This window comes from Cetorhinus maximus, chromosome 16 (assembly GCF_964194155.1).
Source record: "Cetorhinus maximus chromosome 16, sCetMax3.hap1.1, whole genome shotgun sequence".
Classification (NCBI taxonomy): Eukaryota; Metazoa; Chordata; class Chondrichthyes; order Lamniformes; family Cetorhinidae; genus Cetorhinus; species Cetorhinus maximus.
Window position 1 is genome coordinate 73,320,489 of NC_135894.1, and position 19,186 is coordinate 73,339,674.

A 19,186-nucleotide genomic window follows, 5' to 3' on the forward strand; every position below is an offset into this window, starting at 1 on the left:
GTGCTGCTGCTTCCTGGTAGAGATGGAAGAGGAATTTTGTGACAGAAAGGGTAGTGCACTCATCGGAGCTGTAACTGCAGATCCTCTGGGTCTACAAAACAGGAAAATGGAGCTGAGGCTGCAGAGAGGGGAAGCTCTGCACAGAGGGATGAGGAGGAGGAGTAGGCCATCTGACACTTTGAGCATGCTCCACCATTTACTAAGTACATAGCTGATCTTCTACCTTAACTCCACCCCCACACTATCTTCATATAGAAGGACACTTCTCAGAAGGCTCAATCAACCAAGGGTTTTCAGGGAGCACTTCTATCTCCACCTTAGCCAGCAGCAATATATGAGGCACCTGCAATTCACCAAGGGGGTACTCATAGTACAGTGCCGACTCCTTCAATAGGACCAGCAGGGAAAGGATGGTGCTGCCAGTGGCCTTGGTCATCATCCCCTTTAATTTCTACATGTCCAGGTCCTTCCAGGTAGGAGAGACAACATTGCAAACATCACAGTTCGCTGTCCATTGCTGCATTGGAGAGGTAACAGAGGCCCTGAACACAAGGCGAGGAGAGTTCATCATTTCCTCACTAACCAGACAGAAGCAGGAGGAGAGGACATATGGATTTGCCAGTGTAGCAAGATTACCAGGGAGCCATTGACTGCAGCCTTGTGGCTCTGTGGGGCCCAATGTCAAAGGGGAGAGATCTAGGAACTAGAAAGGTTCCACTCAATTAAAATGCAGTTTCCGTGCCACCATGCCTAAATCATCATGTTGGTGAATGCCTACCAATCTGGCAGCAGCCAGGTCACCTTCATCCTCAGCATGTCTGCTGTTCCTCCACTTTGACCGACCACAAAGTGCCAGAAACTGGCTGCTTGGAGAAAAGGGATAACCCTGTACTCATAGCTGACAACTTCGCTCCACCACCTGACCATACATGTCCAATGGGCCAACAACAGGAACTATGTTGCTATTCAGAATATCTTGGAGCAGTCGACTGGTATTCTGAAGCTGCCTGGATCGCTCAGAGGGAGCTCAAGCAGAGCCCTACAATACTCGCTCTAGCTTGTCTCTAAACTCACGGTTCTCCAAAACCTTGTTATCATGAGAGCACAGACATTGCCACCGGAGACATGGAGGCTAATTCAGGAAGAGCAGTCTGTGAGGAAGCATCCAGAACCCCTTCTCTCCAGACCGGTTGTCCATGAGCACCTACTGAGACTTTGGTTCCTTTGGGTCATTATTTACGACCATTGCTCCAATATTCCCCATCTTCCCTTTTCTCCACAACATCCCATAGCAGCAGCTTCTTGGCTAAAATCCTGTCACAAAAGTAACAATAAAAACCCTGCCATAACATCTTTACCCAAAAACACATTCAATAATGTAAAAGGGGCTGAACTTATGCATTCCTTTAGTGCCTGTCTCGCAGGTGCCCTTGCCTATCCTAGTGCTCCCCAGCAGTGCTAAGCCAGTGGCTGCAGCATGGCAGGTGCAAAGCTGCTGACTTTCACTGGGGGAGACAGCAGATGGCCATAAGGTCTCAGCTTTGGACTGCACCACCTCCTCTTGGTGGCTGCAGTCTGGGCTGGCTGACTAACAGGCAACAGCAAGGGCGCTGGCGGAGTGGCAATGAGAACATGAACGCTGTCATCCTGAGAGAGGAGAGCAGGTTTGTGCACCATGGAGCCACTGTCACTTCTACAGGGCAGCACCTCAGCAATCCTGGTAATCAGATGCAGCACAGGTTGCTGGACTGTGTTAGCCTGCAAGAGCCTTTATGCATTAGACCTGTATCCATGATGGCAGCAGTCTGGGCCTGCATGACAGGAAGCATGGATCTCAGGACCTCTGTCTGAACTTCAGCTACAACAATTAGACATTTGGATGGCTTCTACCTGGGTTGCACTGAAAGCTGGGACAGTATCCAGCAGTCACCAGTCATGTCCGGGTCCCCAAGCGCTGTCATGGAGATGGTTATTATTCCACATGGGAATGGTTGGGCTCAAAGATCTGTGTGATTCCCTATGTCACTTTGGAACCAGAATCCTCCATGCTCTCTGACAGTGACAGGAGGCTGTATGGAAGGCCTGCCTCTACACCGAGTGTCTCATGTGAACCCTTAGCAGGTTTCTCCTGTATACTGCTCTAATCAAAGTCCTTATCTGAGTCTCCTGTACCTGAGCCAGTCTCTCGGAGGAGCTGGCACACAAACTGCCTTTGCCCCTGGCCTGGCTGCAGCCCAGTCATGCCAAGTGATCACCCTGTGCAGATACTGACTAAATACTATTCCCTAAGATATGAGCATACATACTAACATACAAACAAGGAGGAGGAGGCAATTCAGCCCCCCGAGCCTGCTCCATCATTTAATAAGATCATGGCTGATCTGATATTAACCTCAAATCTGCATCCCGCCTACCCCTGATAACCTATCACCCCCTTGCTTACCAAGAATCTATCCACATCTGCCTTAAAAATATTCAAAGTCTCTGCTTCCACTGCCTTTTCAGGAAGAGAGTTCCAAAGACTCATGACCCTCAGAGAAAAAATTTCGCCTCATCTCGGTTTTAAATGGCTGACCCCTAATTTTAAACAGTGATCTCTAGTTCTACATTCTCCCACAAGAGGTAACATCCTCTCCACATCCACCCTGTCAAGATCCCTCAGGATCTTTTATGTTTCAATCAAGTCACCTCTTACTCTTCTAAACTCCAGCAGATACAAGCCTAGCCTGCCCAACATTTCCTCATAAGACAACCCACCCATTCCAGGTATTAGTCTGGTAAACCTTCTCTGAACTGCTTCCAAAACAACACGCTACGTCAGCATCTGAGCGGTTAGCTGCAAATGTCAGGTCAAGTGACGGTGCTTCTGCCTCAAGAGGTTTACAGCAGTTCTCACCCTTTCTGAGGGTGCTGTGGTTAGACGGGCAGCAGTTCTTGCGTATCTGAAAACAGAAAATCAAAATAGTGGAGTTGAGTGAAGCTGAAAGCAGGAAGTTCATGATCATGTGATCTGCAGTTTGCACTTCATGCCAGGTTACAGGACGAAAGTGAGTCAGAAGAGCCATAAAGCAGAATCAGACTGAATATTTTCGGTGGTGCTTGACTTGCTTTTTGTTTTAATGATGCACACAGGCCATGGACATTGTAGCTGAGCTAACTTTGCTGATAACATATTTTCCTAATATAAACACATATCTGCAGTTACTGAATTCTATAAATACAGGCTCCAACATGTGCTATCTGACCTTTAACTCCCGGGTCAACTGACCCCCTATCTAGGACAGAGTACTGTATTGTATCTAATACTGGAGTCCACGACCACAATCAGTTATTATCATGACATCCCTCTTTTTAAAAAAAAACTTTTATACAACTCAAGTACACAAAGTCTCTTATCCTTTCTCACTCTGCTTTGATCAGTCTGTTTTGTCTTTTACTCATCCCTGTATCTCTGTGGCTTTTTTACAATCCTTCCACTGGATGTTCTGAATGGTGACAGGGGTGATTTTGAAGGACAAGGGGCCTTCTCCGGCTCTGTGTCTCTATCACCCCTTGGATAGTTTTCAGGACTCTCAGGCTTTCTCTGGTTATCTGTTGCTTCACTGGTGCATTCTGGTTTTTGATCTTCAGCTACACTTTCAGGTTCAGAGCAGGGTTGTGTTTCATTTGTTTTCCGTAAGAATTTCCGGTTTCTCCTGTACTGTTGTCCATTTGGAGTTTGCACTAAGAAAGACCTTGGTTTTCCTGTGATTCCTGTGACAACAGCAGGATTCCAGATCCCTTCATGCCGAATCCTCACTGTCTCCCACATTCAGGTCAGGCAGAGATTAAAGTACTGTTTCTGCTTCTGCTGTCTCAGTTTGAGCAGGTCCTGCACGCTGTAGCTCATTGACTGTGGAAATAACAGTTGGGGCGCAGTTGGAAGCTTAGTTCTTAATCTTCTCCCCATCAGGAGCTGTGCTGGAGATGGTCCAATATCCTCTAATGGAGTATTTCTGAAATCCAGCAGAGCCAGGTAGGGGTCTCTTCCGTCCACCTTTGCCTCCTTCAACAGGTGTTTTAGGGACCACACAGTATGTTCCACCATTCCGTTGGATTGTGGATATTTGAGACTTAATGTAGTGTGGAAAAACTCCCAGTCCTCTGCAAATTTGCAAAACTCAGTGCCTGAGAATTGTGGACCTTTATCTGAGATCAGCACTTCAGGTACGCTGTGGCGAGAAAAAATTGATTTTAAATGATTTATCACAGTGATGCTCTTATTATCATTTCTCAGCAGCACAAACCCAAAAAACTTTGAATAATAATCTGCTGCTGGTAGATACTCACTGTTGTCAAATGTGAACAAGTCCATTCCAATTGATTGCCAGGGCCTCTCTGGGACCCTGTGGTTGAAGTGGTTCTTTTTGTTGCGACTTACCGGCACACTGCACACGCATTCATCATTTGGTGCTCCCATTCCATACATTACATCTCAAGCTCTTCTCCTGCGTGTTTCTATGCTGAGGTGACTTTCATGTTTGCGCTGCAGCATTTCTTTCCTCAGTGTTGCAGGAATTATGCTCTTTTCTCCCTTGAAAAGTATTCCTTCTGCTACATGAAGTTCCTCACGAAGGTTCCAGTATTCTTGTACAGCAGAAAGGGCTCCGCTCGGATGTGTGGGCCAGCCAGTTTGCACAACCGGCTGCTGTTTTCTCAGGGTGGCATTATTCTTGGTCGCTTTCCTGATCTCGTCCAGTTTGGTTACAGCCACAGGTAAGTTCTTTGTCAGCATGTGATCCTGTGCTTCCATTTCTTTATCCTCTTCCTCTGTGATGGCTCGTTGTGCACATGACAGAGTCTCTGTGATGTACTTTTCCTTGCCCGGTTTGTATTTAACTCTGACCTCGTACTTCTGCAGGCACATTAGTAATCTTTGGATTCTTGGTAGTGCACAGTTCAGGGGCTTTTTAAGTAGAACTTCCAAAGGCTTATGATCAGGCTCTACTTCCGCATCTTTGCCATAGACAAACTGGTGGAAGTGTTCTAGGCCAAACACAATTGCTAGCATTTCTTTCTCTATTTGGGTATACCGCTGCTGTGTTTCAGTCATTGCCTTTGAAGCCTATGTCACTGGTGCCTCATTTTGCAAAAGGACAGCTCCCAGGCCAGTCTTTGAAGCGTCCACTGAGATCTTGACCAGCTGACTGATGTCGTAATACTTTAACACTGGTGCCTGGGTCAGTGTTCTCTTCAGACTGGTCAAAGTTTCCTGGTGGATTTGTTCCCAGTGCCATTCCACATCATTTTGTAGAAGTTCTCTGAGAGGTTCTGTCAGGTCTGACATGTTTGGAATGAATTTCCCAAGATAAGTCACCAGTCCCAAAAACCTCTCCAGGTCTTTCTTAAATTCTGGGAACAGCATGTTTACGACTGCTTCAATTTTACTCAGGTCCAGCTTCAGTCCTTCACTTGTTAGCACATGTTCCAAGTACCCGATTTCATGAAGACCTATTTTGCACTTTTCCTTCTTCAACTTGAGGTTCCTTTCTCTAGCTCTGGCCAGCATCTGCCTCAGTCTGTGGTCCTGTTCTTCTCGTGAGGCTCCTCAGACCAGCACATCATCGATGTAGGTTTCCACACTCTTTAACCCTTCAAACAGCTGCTTCACTGTTTGCTGGAACATCTCCAGAGCTGAATTAATACAAAAGGTCAGCGTAAAAACTTGCATTGCCCGTACAACCTGACAGAAGCCTGAACTCGCATCCAAGGCTGAATAGTATTTAGCATCGGCTAACTTACACATGATCTCTTCTACTGTGGGCAGCTGGTAATGCTTTCTTTGTACTGCCTGGTTTAAGCCTCTGGGACCCAGACGGACTCGCAGATTCCCATCTGATTTTTCTACCATTACGACTGGATTAACTCACTGTTGGTTCTTCATTTGTCTTGATAATGTGAAGTTTCTCCATTCTGTCCAACTCTGCTTTCAGTCGGTGTCTCAGCATTACTGGTATTTGTTACGGGTGTATTTTGGGTGTCACAGTTGTCAATCTTGATGGTATGTTCTCCTTTTAGGCAGCCCATCCCCTGGAACACATCTTTATACCGCTCAGGATGTCATCAGTGATGACAGTCATTATTCTCTTGATTAGCACCAGGACCGGATGAGGTGCATCCAAGGACATTGAAGGAAGTGAGAGTTTTTTCAGTCTTCCCTACACTCAGGGGAGGTGCCAGAGGACTGGAGAATTGCAAACATTGCATTATTGTTCAAAAAAGGTTGTAAGAATAAGCCAGCAATTACAGACTTCAGTGGTGGGCAAGGTTCTAGAAACAATTATTCGGATAGAATTAGTAGTCACGTGGAAAAATATGGGTTGATAAGGAAGAGCCAGCATGGATTTCTAAAGGGGAAATTGTGTTTAACTAGCTTGATGGAGTTTTTTGAAGAGGTAACAGAAAAGGTTGATGAGGGTAATGTTGTTGATGTGGTGTACATGGACTTTCAAAAGATATTTGATACAGTACCACATAACAGGCTTGTGAGAAACATTGAGATAAAAACAAAAAACTGCGGATGCTGGAAATCCAAAACAAAAACAGAATTACCTGGAAAAACTCAGCAGGTCTGGCAGCATCGGCGGAGAAGAACAAAGTTGACGTTTCGAGTCCTCATGTCCCTTCAACAGAACTGAGTAAAATTAGGAGAGGGGTAAAATATAAGCTGGTTTAAGGTGGGAGGTGGGGGTGGATCTCTCTCCCCCCACCCCCACCACCACCTTAAAGCAGCTTATATTTCACCCCTCTCCTAATTTTACTCAGTTCTGTTGAAGGGTCATGAGGACTCGAAACGTCAACTTTGTTCTTCTCCACCAATGCTGCTAGACCTGTTGAGTTTTTCCAGGTAATTCTGTTTTTGTTTTGTGAGAAACATTATTGCTCATGGAATAAAAGGGACAGTAGTAACATGGATACAAAATTGGCTGAAAAATAGGAAGCAGGGAGTAATGTTCAATAGATATTTTTTGGGCTGGAGGAAGGTTTGCAGTGGAGTTCCCCAGGGGTCAGTATTGGGACCCTTGCTTTTTCTGATATATATTAATGATCTAGATCTTGGTGTGCAGGGGACAATTTCAAAGTTAACGGATGTTAGGAGTGTTGTAAACTATGAGGAGGACCATGTAGAACTTTAAAGGGACATAGATAAGTTGGTGGAGTGGGCAGGTAGGTGGCAGATGAAGTTCAATGCGGAGAAGTGTGAGGGTGATGCATTTTGGTAGGAAGAACATGGGCAGACAATATAAAATAAGGGGTGAAATTTTGAAAGGGGTGCAGGAGCAGAAAGACCTAGCTGTATATGTGCATAGATCATTGAAGGTGGCAGGACAGGTGGACAAAGCAGTTAATAAAGCATATAGTATGCTGGGCTTCATTAACAGGGGCATGAAATGCAAGAGCAAGGAGGTTATGTTGAATTTATATAAGACACTCGTTAGACCTCAGCTGGAGCATTGTGCACAGTTCTGGGCTCCACATTATAGGAAGAATGCGAACACATTGGAGAGAATGCAGAAGAGGTTTACAAGAATGGTTCTAGGGATGAGAAACTTCAGTTATGCGAATAGATTGGAGAGGTTGGGACTGTTCTCCCTGGAGAGGAGAAGGCTAAGAGGAGATTTGATAGAGATGTTCAAAATCATGAGGGGGCTGGACAGAGTAGATAGGGAGAAGCTATTTCCAGTCATAAAAGGGTCAAGAATGAGAAGGCACAGATTTAAAATGATTTTCAAAAGAAGCAAATGCGATGTGGGAAAAAACTTTTTCACGCAGCCAGTGGTTTAGGTCTGCAATGCACTGCCTGGAAGTGTGGTGGAGGCAGGTTCAATTGAGGCATTCAAGAGGGCATTAGATGATTATTTGAATAGAAACAATGTGCAGGGGTATGGGGGAAATGCAAGGCAATGGCACTAGGTCTTAATGCTCATTTGGAGAGCCGGTGCAGAAATGATGGGCTGAATGGCCTCCTTCTGTGCCGTTAAAATTCTGTGATAGCTTCAGATTTTCACCAGCTTTGATTCTAAGAATGGGTTTTGCATCAGTTTTCACCATTGTGAATGGAAGTGCTTGAGACTGTATTTTGTAGTTCACTTTAAGTGAGCACTTGCCTTCCACTGCAATTTTTTAACCTGTATAAGTAGACAGCTTCACTTTTGTTTTGGTTAGCTGTTTTTCTTTGTTTATCTGACCACACAGGCTTATGGGAATGACATTTGCTTGTGCACCTGTGTCAAGCTTGAAATTCACCACCATGTTCCATTCGTTTTCTTTGGAATTTGTTCTTACTGCACCAATGAAAAGTTCAGTTCCGATGTCTACGTCATCATCTGCGATCGCGTGCACTTTCTTCGATTTATACATCTTAGCGATATGATTTAGTTTATCACAGTTCTTACACTGCTTTCCGTAGGCTGGACAGCTACGTGGTAAATGATCTGTTCTGCATTCGCTGCATTTAAATGTTTTAATAGCAGTTTTGCTCTTTTTATGTTCAGACTGTCTATTTGTTCTTTTCCAGGGCTGTTTCTGTTTAACTGCATCTAACTGCTTGACCGTGTGCGGCTTATCATCATCTGTCACCTGTTTAATCTGGCATTTCATTGTCTCTGCCGCTCTGCAATTATTTATTGCTTTCTCCAGTGCAAAATGAACTTCTCTCAAAAGCCATTCTCTCAAAGTGTCATCTACGATTCTGCAAATTATTCTATCTTGGATGAGTGATTCTCCAAGCTCTGCAAATTCACATGATTTAGCTCATTTTCTCAGCTCAGTTACATACTGACTAATGTTGTCACTGCCTTGCGTGCACGTAAAAAATTTGGTTTCTTTCATATGTAATTTTTTCTCAGGGCTGCAGTAAGCTTCGAATTTTTCCATTATTTCTTTCAAGTCATTTTTTTCTCATCACTTTCAAACGTGAATGTGTTATAGACTTCTTGGCCTGCTTCCCTTGCTACGCGATGAAAGAGGGCGGACTGTACCTGAGGGTCATTTTTATCACTGCCTGTTGCTGTGAGGTTCAGCTCGAATCACTGCCGGAACCTCCTCCAGTGTTTGGCAAGATTTCCCTCCAAACTGAGCTCTGTCAGTGGTTTCCGAATCTCCATTGTTGCATTTAGTTTACTTCTGACACCATTTCTTGTTTTTTGTTTCAATGATGCACATGGGCCGTCGACATTTTTTTTGAGCTAACTTTATCGATAACACATTTTCCTAACATAAACACATATCTGCAGTAATCGTATTCTATCAAGACCAGCTCCAACATGAGCTATCTGACCTTTAACTCCCAGGTCAGGTGACCCCCTATCCAGTACAGACTACAATGTAGTATCTAATGCTGGATCCACTACCACAATCAACTATCATCATGACAGCGCTGAATGCAACAACCTTTGTGGCAGTCGCTCAAGGATGCTTAGCATAGCCTTCTTCAATAGGCTAAGGTGATGCGGATCTGCCTGTCTCCCTCTGGTTCTGCTTTGGTTCCTTGGGCCAGAGAGAGAGAAGAATGCTAGTGGTTATGTTGCACTGTGTTTGGGTGAAATGCCTACCACAGCAGAATGGCTGGACGTATGTGGAGGTAGCAAGATCTGGGTGTGAGGCTGGCATCATTGGTGGGTACATGTGGGTGAGGTTGGGCTCTGAATGTTAGGCCTGAGTCCTGAGAGCAAGGGACTGCTGATGGGTGATTGATGGGGGTGTGGTGCATAGGGCAGTGTGAGAGTTTAGTGGCACGGGGGATAGGAGATGTCATGTGAAGGTGCATTCAATGCCTTGACTATCCATGTGAGGTCATTGGACTGAACTGCTGCCATGCACGCTGCCGGGCCCTCTGTTGAATGTTTAGCCAGCCATAAACATATGTTGAGTTTGGCTGCCTGCCTCAACAGGACTGGACATGGACTAATCATAAATTCCACACTTGAAAATGGCAGCTGATAAATTTTTAGCCCTTAGTGTCAATTTTTGTTCAATTATGCTTTCAAGAATCTCTGTAGAGCATCTATGTATTTTAAAACAGCTATATAAATGAAAGTTGTTGATTGGAATTGTTTTGGGGTACACCTAACACCCAGTGATCTTGATAGGGTAGAATAAATTAAGTCATCTAGGTTTGTGTCATGAGCACGGACATGACAAAGTGTGTGCAAAAGTGAGGGGCACACATTTTAATTGATTCTTTCACAGGATATGTGCGCCACTAGATAGGCCAGCATTTATTGCCTATCCTTAAGCTAGGATTTTCTCTATGGCGGGCAGGCTGGGTGGGGGTGGGCGTGGAGCTGGTTGCCACCTGCGATCAGCTCCGCGCCGCCTTTTTACGGGGATGGGCCAATTAAGGCCCGCCCAGCGTAATACGTGACCGTTAGCATTCAGAGCTACCTGTGTGGGCAGGGGGAGGAGGGAGATTCGGGCCTAGCACTTTTTAGTGCATGCACGTGAAAGAGCTCAGCAATCTCCCTGAGGCATGGAAGTCCTTCAGGGAGTTTGAATGGACATTAAAATAATGAAAGAAACAATTAAAAAATGTACTTAAACATGCCCCCTCAGGTGACTGTGTCACATGAGTGGGGACATGTTTTTATATTTGTAGAAATTTATTTATTTATTTAATAAAAGCTTCAGGAAACCTCATCCCACTCATGGATGAGGTTTCCTGAAAAATGCAAAGGCCGTTTGGGCTTTTCGCCTGCCGCCAACCTTAAGGTTGGATGGGCAGCATTCACAAGTGGCTCAATTAATTTCTTAATGGCCTTAATAGGCCGTTTACATTTCAGTGGGCACACAGCCGCCTCTGGCGCATGCCCGCCGAACGAAATATCGTAATGGTACGCAATGACGTCGGGACACACGCCCGACGTCATCGCGTGTCATTTTACACGTCAGCGTGTCGGGCCTGCCCCCGCACACCGACTGGAAAATTGTGCCCTTAATTGCCCTTTAGAAGGTGGCGGTGAGCCACATTCTTGAACCGCTGCAGCCCATGTGGCGTTGGTGCATCCACAGTGCTATTAGGGAGGGAGTTCCAGGATTTTTGCCAAGCGACAGTAAAGGAACGGCAATATATTTCCAAGTCAGGATGGTGCGTGGCTTGGAGGGGAACTTGCAGGTGGTAGTGCTCCCATGCATCTGCTGCCCTTGTTCTTCTAGATGGTAAAGGTCGCAGGTTTAGAAGGTGCTGCCAAAGGAGCTTTGGTGAGTTCCTGCAGTGCATCTTCTGATGGTACACACTGCTGCCACTGTGCATCAGTGGTGGAGGGAGTGAATGTTGAAGGTGGCGGATGGGGTGCCAATCAAGCAGGCTAACTTGTCCTGGATGGTGTCAAGCTTATGAGTGTTGTTGGAGCTGAACTCATCCAGGCAAGTGGAGAGTATTCCAGTACACTCCTGACTTGTATCTTCTAGATGGTGAACAAGGTTTAGGGAGTCAGCAAGTGAGTTACTTGCCACAAAATTCCTAGTCTCTGACCTGCTGTTGTAGCCACAGTGTTTATATGGCTGGTCCAGTTCAGTTTCTGGTCAATGGTAACCCCCAGGATGTTGATAGTGGAGGATTTAACAATGGTAATGCCATTGAATGCCAAGTGGTGATGGTTAGGTTCTCTCTTGTTGAAGGGCGTCATTGCTTGGCACTTGTGTGGTGCGAATGTTACTTGCCACTTATCAGCCGAAGCTTGAACGTTGTCCGGGTCTTGCTGAATAAGGGCACGGACTGCTGAGGAGTCGCAAATGGTGCTGAACATTGTGCAATCATCAGCGAACATCCCCACTTCTGACCTTATAATGGAGGGAGGGTCATTGATGAAGCAGGGTAAGATGGTTGGGCCGAGAACACTACCCTGAGGAACTCTTGCAGTGATATCCTGGGACCGAGATGACTGACCTTCAACAACCACAATCACCTTCCTTTGTGTTAGGTTTGATTCCAACCAGTGGACAGTTTTATCCCTGATTCCCATTGACTTCAGTTTTGCTAGGGCTCCTTGATGCCACACTCGGTCAAAAGCAACCTTAATGTCAAGGGCAGTCATTCTCACCTCGCCTCAGGAGTCCAGCTCTTTTGTCCATGTTTGGAGCAAGGCTGTAATGAGAAGTTCGTGCACTTATTCAGCAAGACCCGGACAACATTCAAGCTTTAGCTGATAAGTGTAATGAGGAGCTGAGTGGCCCTAGCAAAATCTAAACTGAGCTTCAGTGAGCAGGTTATTTCTGAGAAAGTGCCGCTTCATAACACTGCCGAAGACCCCTTCCATTACTTTGCTGGTGTTCGAGAGTAGGCTGATGGGGAGGTAATTGGCTGGTCTTCCTGCTTTGTGTGTACAGGACTTACCTGGACAATTTTACACATTGTCAGGTAAATGCTAGTGCTGTAGCTGTACTGGAACAGCTTGGCTAGGGGTGTGGCTATTTCTGGAGAACAAGTCTATTGTCAGAGTGTTGTCAGGGCCCATAGCCTTTGCAGTATCTAGTGCTTTCAGCCATTTCTTGATACGACGTGGAGTGAATCGAATTTTCTGACAACTGGCATCTGTGATGCTGAGGACCTCAGTACAAGGCCAAGGTAAATCATCCACTTGGCACTTCAGGCTAAAGATGGTTGCAAATGCTTCAGCCTTGTCTTTTACACTGCTGTGATGGGCTCCTTCATCATTGAGGATGGGGATATTTGTGGAGCCTTCGCCTCCTGTTTGTTGTTTAGTTTTCCACCACCATTTAAGGCTGGATGTGCCAGGACTGCAGAGCTTAATTCTGATCCATTGTGGTTGTGTGATCACTTAGCCCTGTCTATTGCATGCTGCTTATGCTGTTAGTGTTAGGCATGCAAGTAGCCCTGCATTGTAGCTTCACCAGACTGACACCACATTTTTAGGTATGCCTGGTGTTGCTCCCGGTATGCCCCCTGCACTCTTCATTGAACCCGGGTTGATCCCCCGGCTCGATGGTAATGGTAGAGTGGGGGGATCTGCCGAACCATTAGCTTATAAATTGTGGTTGTGTACAATTCTGCTGTTGCTGTTGGCCCACAGCACCTCATAGATGTCCAGTTTTGAGCTGCTAGATCTGTTTGAAATTTATCCCATTTAACGTCACACATGATGGAATTTATCCTCAATATGAAGACCGGACATCTTTTCCATAAGCACTACGTGGTGGTCACTCCTACCAATACTGTCATGGATAGATGCATCTGTGATGGGTAGATTGGTGAGGATGAGGCCAAATAGGTTTTTCCCTCTTGTTGGCTCCCTCTCCTGTTACAGTTCCTCCGCAGTCCCAGTCTCGCAGCTATGTCCTTTAGGACTTGGCTAGCTCAGTCAGTAGTGATGTTACTGAGCCAATCTTGTTGATGGACATTGAGGCCCCCCACCCAATGCCCTTGGCACCCTCAGTGCTTCTTCCAAATGATGTTCAACATGGAGGAGTAACTCATTCATCAGCTGGGTGGTGTGGTATGTGGTAACCAGCAAGAGGTTTCCTTGTCCATGTTTGATCTGATGTCATGGGACTTCACAGGGTCCAGAGTCAATGTTGATGACTCCTAGGGAATCTCCCTCCCAACTGTATACCACTGTGCTGCCATCTCTGATAAGTTTGTCCTGCTGATGGGACAGGACATACCCAAGGACGGTAATGGTGGTGGCTGGGACATCGTCTTTAAGGTATGGGTCATACATGAGTATGACTGTGTCAGGTTGCTTCACTAGTCTATGGGACTGCTCTCTCAATTTTGGCACTAGCTTCCAGATGTTATTAAGGAGCACTTTGCACAGTTGACAGGGCTGAGTTTGCCATTGTCATTCCCAATGCCTTGATCGATGCCAGGTAAACAGTCCAGTTTCATTGCTTTTTTTTTTAGACTTTTTAGTAGATTGAGACAACTGAGTGGTTGTGAGGCATTTCAGAGGGCAATTTAAGAGTCAACCACATTGCTGTGGGCCTGGAGTCACACGTAGGCCAGGCAAGGTAAGATTGGCAGATTTCCTTTTCTAAAGAACATTAATGATTTACCATCATCTTCTTCCCAATACCAGTGAATGTCTTCTGCTTGCAGCTGATATGAAGGATCTGGGTGGCTGCATTGACATGGTTGGCAATAGCCTTCCATGAGATTGATTTTACTGGAATTCCAAAGAGGGCCAACCCTCCTGCTGAATTACTCCAAAGATGCCCACATGTTGCTGCTGTGCCATTGAGAACAAATAGTTCACTGTTCTGTCACTGCTATAACTTCCCCTTTTATAGCAAGTTAAAGCTTTGGAGCCCAAGATAGTATCTACAGTGAAGAATTACACCAACATTCTTCTTACTTGTCCTGCAGCACATTAAACCTCTATTTTGCTAGTCATTTTCTTACCTGTGCGAGATGAAGACTTTACAATCACATAAGCTGCACCACTGGGTAATATGGACGTCTTGACATTGACCCCACTGAAAATATATTATTGCATGTTAAACAATTGCATACATGAATGGTAACATGCGAAAATTTCATAACACAAGAAACTTGGGAATAAAAGTGTGTATTTTATCATTTGAAAGCACAGTCAGGAAATCACGGGCCCCTCCCAAACCGCGTAGCCATGAGGGATCCAAGGAGGGATCCCTTTGTCTATGATTATACTCCCACCCAGTGATCAATAGTCTCTTCTGGCTGGTTTCAGGCAGTGCATTGATTGGCTATGTATGTGAACAGCAAGCCCTGTCCAGCCATTTTATAATCAAGGCTTCTTTCCTTACCAAAGGAGGAATTTTAACTCCCTCAGCCTGATGGACAAAAGACAAAGTGACACACTGGCCCCTTATGTACATCTCTTTGGCTATTTAATGCTGCAGTTCACTTGGATAGTTGAAGCACTCGCCTGACTCAAGTCTGATATTTTGTTATGATCCTCATAGAGACCAATAACTCTTAAAAAAGAAATTCAAACTTCCAGTTTGTAGCTGAAAGGATGATATGACAAGATTTCACATTTTAAAACTTACTGTAACAGACTAAAAGCACCATTGACTAAACATTATTTTTATAGGCAACTTACAAATTACAGAACAGAACTTTCCTCTTTTACTTTTAACACAACCAACAAACCCATTTTATAGATACATTTTACACTGTCCCTTATGTAGACATTTGATATTTCTTGACTCGACCCAAAGTCATTCTTAATTCCTGAAAGTTCACTTCCATTCTTTTTCCTTCTCAGCCTGGTAACCTTTAGCCTCAGAACTGTCTTTCATGCCTAGGGCTTTTTCCCTGGAGTTTCTCCCTCTCGCAAAAGCTAGGCGAATCTTCCAGCCTCATTCTAAATCCTCATGAATTTGGTCTTTTCAATCTGAGCATGAGCTCCTACCTACATTCCTACACAGTGAATTATGGAGGCTTTCAACCTCTAGCTGCTCTCTCTCCCCAAACCTGGCAGACCTGCCCGTGAAGTTCAGTGATATTTTAAGAAAACCTGCAAATCAATACTTCCATGGTTTCCTCAGCAATCTACTCCTCTCAAAGCCCATCTCCATGGCAACATGGATCACATGGGCCTTGTGTCCAGATGCTGATTAGCAATTCTTTAGACCCCTGACTCCAACGCTATTCTATCTTGGTAACAGTTTTAAATATATAACTATATACAGCCCAACATTTTCAACACCTTCCTGGGGCTTAAGAGACTAACAGCCTAACCACTGTAAACACAGATGCTGCAGCCATTGTCTCCAAATGTGAACAACTTACACCTTCTTCCCAGCACAACAACTCAGGCTTCCCTTTGCTCTTTAGTAGCTGCATCACCCAGGCCTGTTGTTGGGCAGACTTTAGAACCCCCTTCATTTTACTCTAAATTAAAAGACAGCCCCAGAACACAACAAACTTGTAAACCCCATATTTGTAACAATAATCGCAAATTATCATCCTGCATAGGTAGGAATGCCAGTCAGGCTTAACTGTCTTCCAAGCAGACCATCTGCACAGATGACTAAATTAGTAAACCCTAAAGAAAACACACTTTTAAGGGAAGTGTTGAATTTATTTCTGCAGCTGGATCTTACCTTTCACAACATCCCAAGGTGTGAAACAAGGTAGCAGTCAACATGTTCCAGATTGGAAGTACCAAGATTGGCTAGGGACAGGCTGTCTGGAGTGATGCAGCCTGAATCAGTGAGAAAAGCTGGGAATTATGGCAGAAAGGAGAGTATAAGCCGAGGCTTTCAGTTGATATCTGGGTTATAGATGTTGGAGGCAGGAGTGATTTTGGGTTCACAGTTGGTTGCCTCCAGCATGGAAGCAGTGGGATGCTGTGTCTGGTAGATCATGACTAAAGACAGAGGACTGAATTTCCAAAGGCCATTGGGCTGGGCGCAAATGCGGTTGGGTAGAAAAATTGCAACAGGAGAGCGGCGTGCTGCTTTGCTGGCATCTTACTGCTTCTGGGTCAGGTAGGAGTCGCAGTGACTACTCGCCAGCAGTGACGGGTAGCCAATTAAGTTGTGAGATGAGCAGTTCTCTATATCATTTTTAACACCCCCCCCCCCCCCCCCCCGCACCCCCCCACCACACCCGTTTTCAAACGGCCACAGTTGCAATCCCTAGAGGGATTTCACTTCCATAATGGCATTCTGGCAGCTGTAACTGTTTTAGTTTCAACAATTCTGAAAATACTTGGAGGGTGCTTCCATCCCAGGTTCCCCCCAACTCCCTTACCTGCAGCAGAAGACTATAGTTCAGTGCTGGAAGGCTTCCTATTTGCCCACCTGCTGTCCTCAATTGAATGGCAAGCCTGCCCTCTAGTCACTAATCGGCCAATCCTGCCAAATTGGCTGTCTGGTGACTGTTCCCAACACAAATCAAGGTCACAATATGCATTTGATCCTGACATAGGGGTCCTGACCTCAAAGAGAAAATTCTGCCACAGATATTAATCTAACTTGTCTATAATTCTGATTTCCCTTTTTCACCCTTCTTAAATTGCAGAATGCCTTGCACAATTTTCCATGGAAGATTATAATTGGTCCATCTGCAACATTTCACTTCCTTCTTTAAAACCCTAGTGTTAAACCTCTGACAGCCAGCTGGTGAAGGAGGAGACCAGAAGTCAAGCTTTACTCAGTTTTAGATTTATTCACAAAATGAAACATTACGAATGTACAGTTCCTAACTCTACAACCCACTACCAGTGTCAATAAGTGTTGTTTCATATATGCTCAAGTAATCATATAATCAATACCCTCCACCTGTTTATCTTTTCTGTTCAATTGTACAATTAACAGATTCCTTTTTTTCTTTAAATCAAACTTAATAATTAATGCTCACAAACAATATTTCAAAACATATTGAAGAAAGAGCATTTGATCCATGTTAACCAGGTCAATCTTTAATCTTTTTGTAAAATGTAGATTATCTCACAAGGAACAATTAGCTATGTAACATTCAATGAGAAAACTGTTTTCAGTACACCCCTTGTATTTCATTTCACCTAAAATATTTGACAAATAGAACCCTATATCCACTGCTTCCATGAGAACCAGTGTTTCTGCAGCTAAAGCAGTTTTAAGAAGCCTTTTTATTTCCTTAACTTCCCAGGGTAAATTGCTACCCATTCACCAGATTTGTGGTGCATAGCTAAAGGAGTTGAAAAAAAGGAACCGTGAATGAGATAATTAGTTAAAACAGAAGTACCCTTTCTTTAGTTTTGTTTATTAGTTGCCTGTTAAGTAATATTTGATCTACACTGATTTTAGTTTGTTTGTTACAGTAAAAGTTTTAAAATGTAAGATCTTGTCCTGCGATTCCTTCTGTCAGTCACTGAGAAATTCATCTCTTTTTGAAAAAATTATCGGTCTCTAAGGGGATCATAACAATTTGGGGGCTCTTGCGGGAGATGAATCCAGAAGCTGTTAAAGGGGTGCGCTGGAATTTTCCAGAGTTTAAACAAACAAGATTTCACATTTACTCTTGCTCTATTCGGTGAAAAGTCAGCATGGCTACTTTCAATGCTCAGGACTTTCTGGACAGAGACGACATGTCTGCTAGTGCCTTGTACAGTTAACAAAGGTTTATTTGAAGACTGGAAGAGAAATTAGGAGTCAACTTGAAAGTAGGGGTTAAAAATGCAGAGGTTGTTGAAGAATTGGCTCAGCATTTGAACTTTGAGGGTAAAAAGGGTGATCCCGACAGCACTCACACTGAGTTGGCTAGAGTTCAATTACAAATAAAACAATGTCAATTTCAGAAAAAAAGAAAAATGCAACAGCTTGCATTTTTCTTTTTTTCTGAAATTGACATTGTTTTATTTGTAATTGAACTCTAGCCAACTCAGTGTGAGTGCTGTCGGGATCACCCTTTTTACCCTCAAAGTTCAAATTAGAATTCCAAAGGGAGAGAGAAAGAGAGTTGGAAAGGGAAGGGGAAAATGGAAAACATTGAATTTCAAAGGAAAAGAAAAACTAGAATGAGAAAAAATAGAAAGAAAATTTGAACTTTGTTCACAGCGGGTGGCAGTAAAATTTGAAGATGGCTTAGATTTAACTCCTTAGTGCCTAAATTCAGTGAGAAAAAAGTTGAAATGTATTTTGTGTCATTTGAGCAAACTGCCAGCAACAGCAATGTTCAAAAGAAAGTTGAACTATTTTATTTCAGAATGTATTCTTGGGAAGGCTTTGGAGGTGTACTTGTCTCTTTGAAATGGACAATCTGGTGACTATGATACAGTAAAAATTGCCATTCTCAATGCATGAGTTCGTGCCAGCAGTTTACAGACAAAAATTTTGGGAAGAAACAGGGTCAGGCTTTTGTGCAATTTACTAGAGAAAAGGAAATGATATTTGAAATGTAGCACAGACCAATGAAGGTTGATCAAGGTTTGAAAAACTTAGAAAGATGATGCTCATGGAAAATGTTTTAAATAGTGTCCCTTTGGCAATAAGGTCCCACCAGGAAGACCATGAATTTTCTAAGGTAATCGAGGCTGTAATAATGGCAGATGACTACGAGTTGTCAAACAATCATGTTAGCAACAAGCCATTGTTTGTGACCTCACAGAGAAACAGGAGGGATAAGAGACCAAGTCAAAGTGAGGAAAATAGGTAAGGGAAAGAAATAGACTCTCCTCAGAGTAGTAAGACAGACAAGTCCGGAGATTAGGGTTGATTC

General features: G+C 44.2%; 1 protein-coding gene across 1 annotated transcript in view; it reads right to left on the reverse strand.

The window, feature by feature from the left end:
* Window positions 1-19,186, reverse strand: part of LOC144691696 (NXPE family member 3-like) — a 61,260-nt gene that overhangs the window by 12,375 nt on the left and 29,699 nt on the right. The window contains exon 4 of the mRNA XM_078560052.1: window positions 14,399-14,472. Coding sequence (XP_078416178.1) covers window positions 14,399-14,472 — 74 coding nt within the window. The remainder of the gene's footprint in view (window positions 1-14,398; window positions 14,473-19,186) is intronic.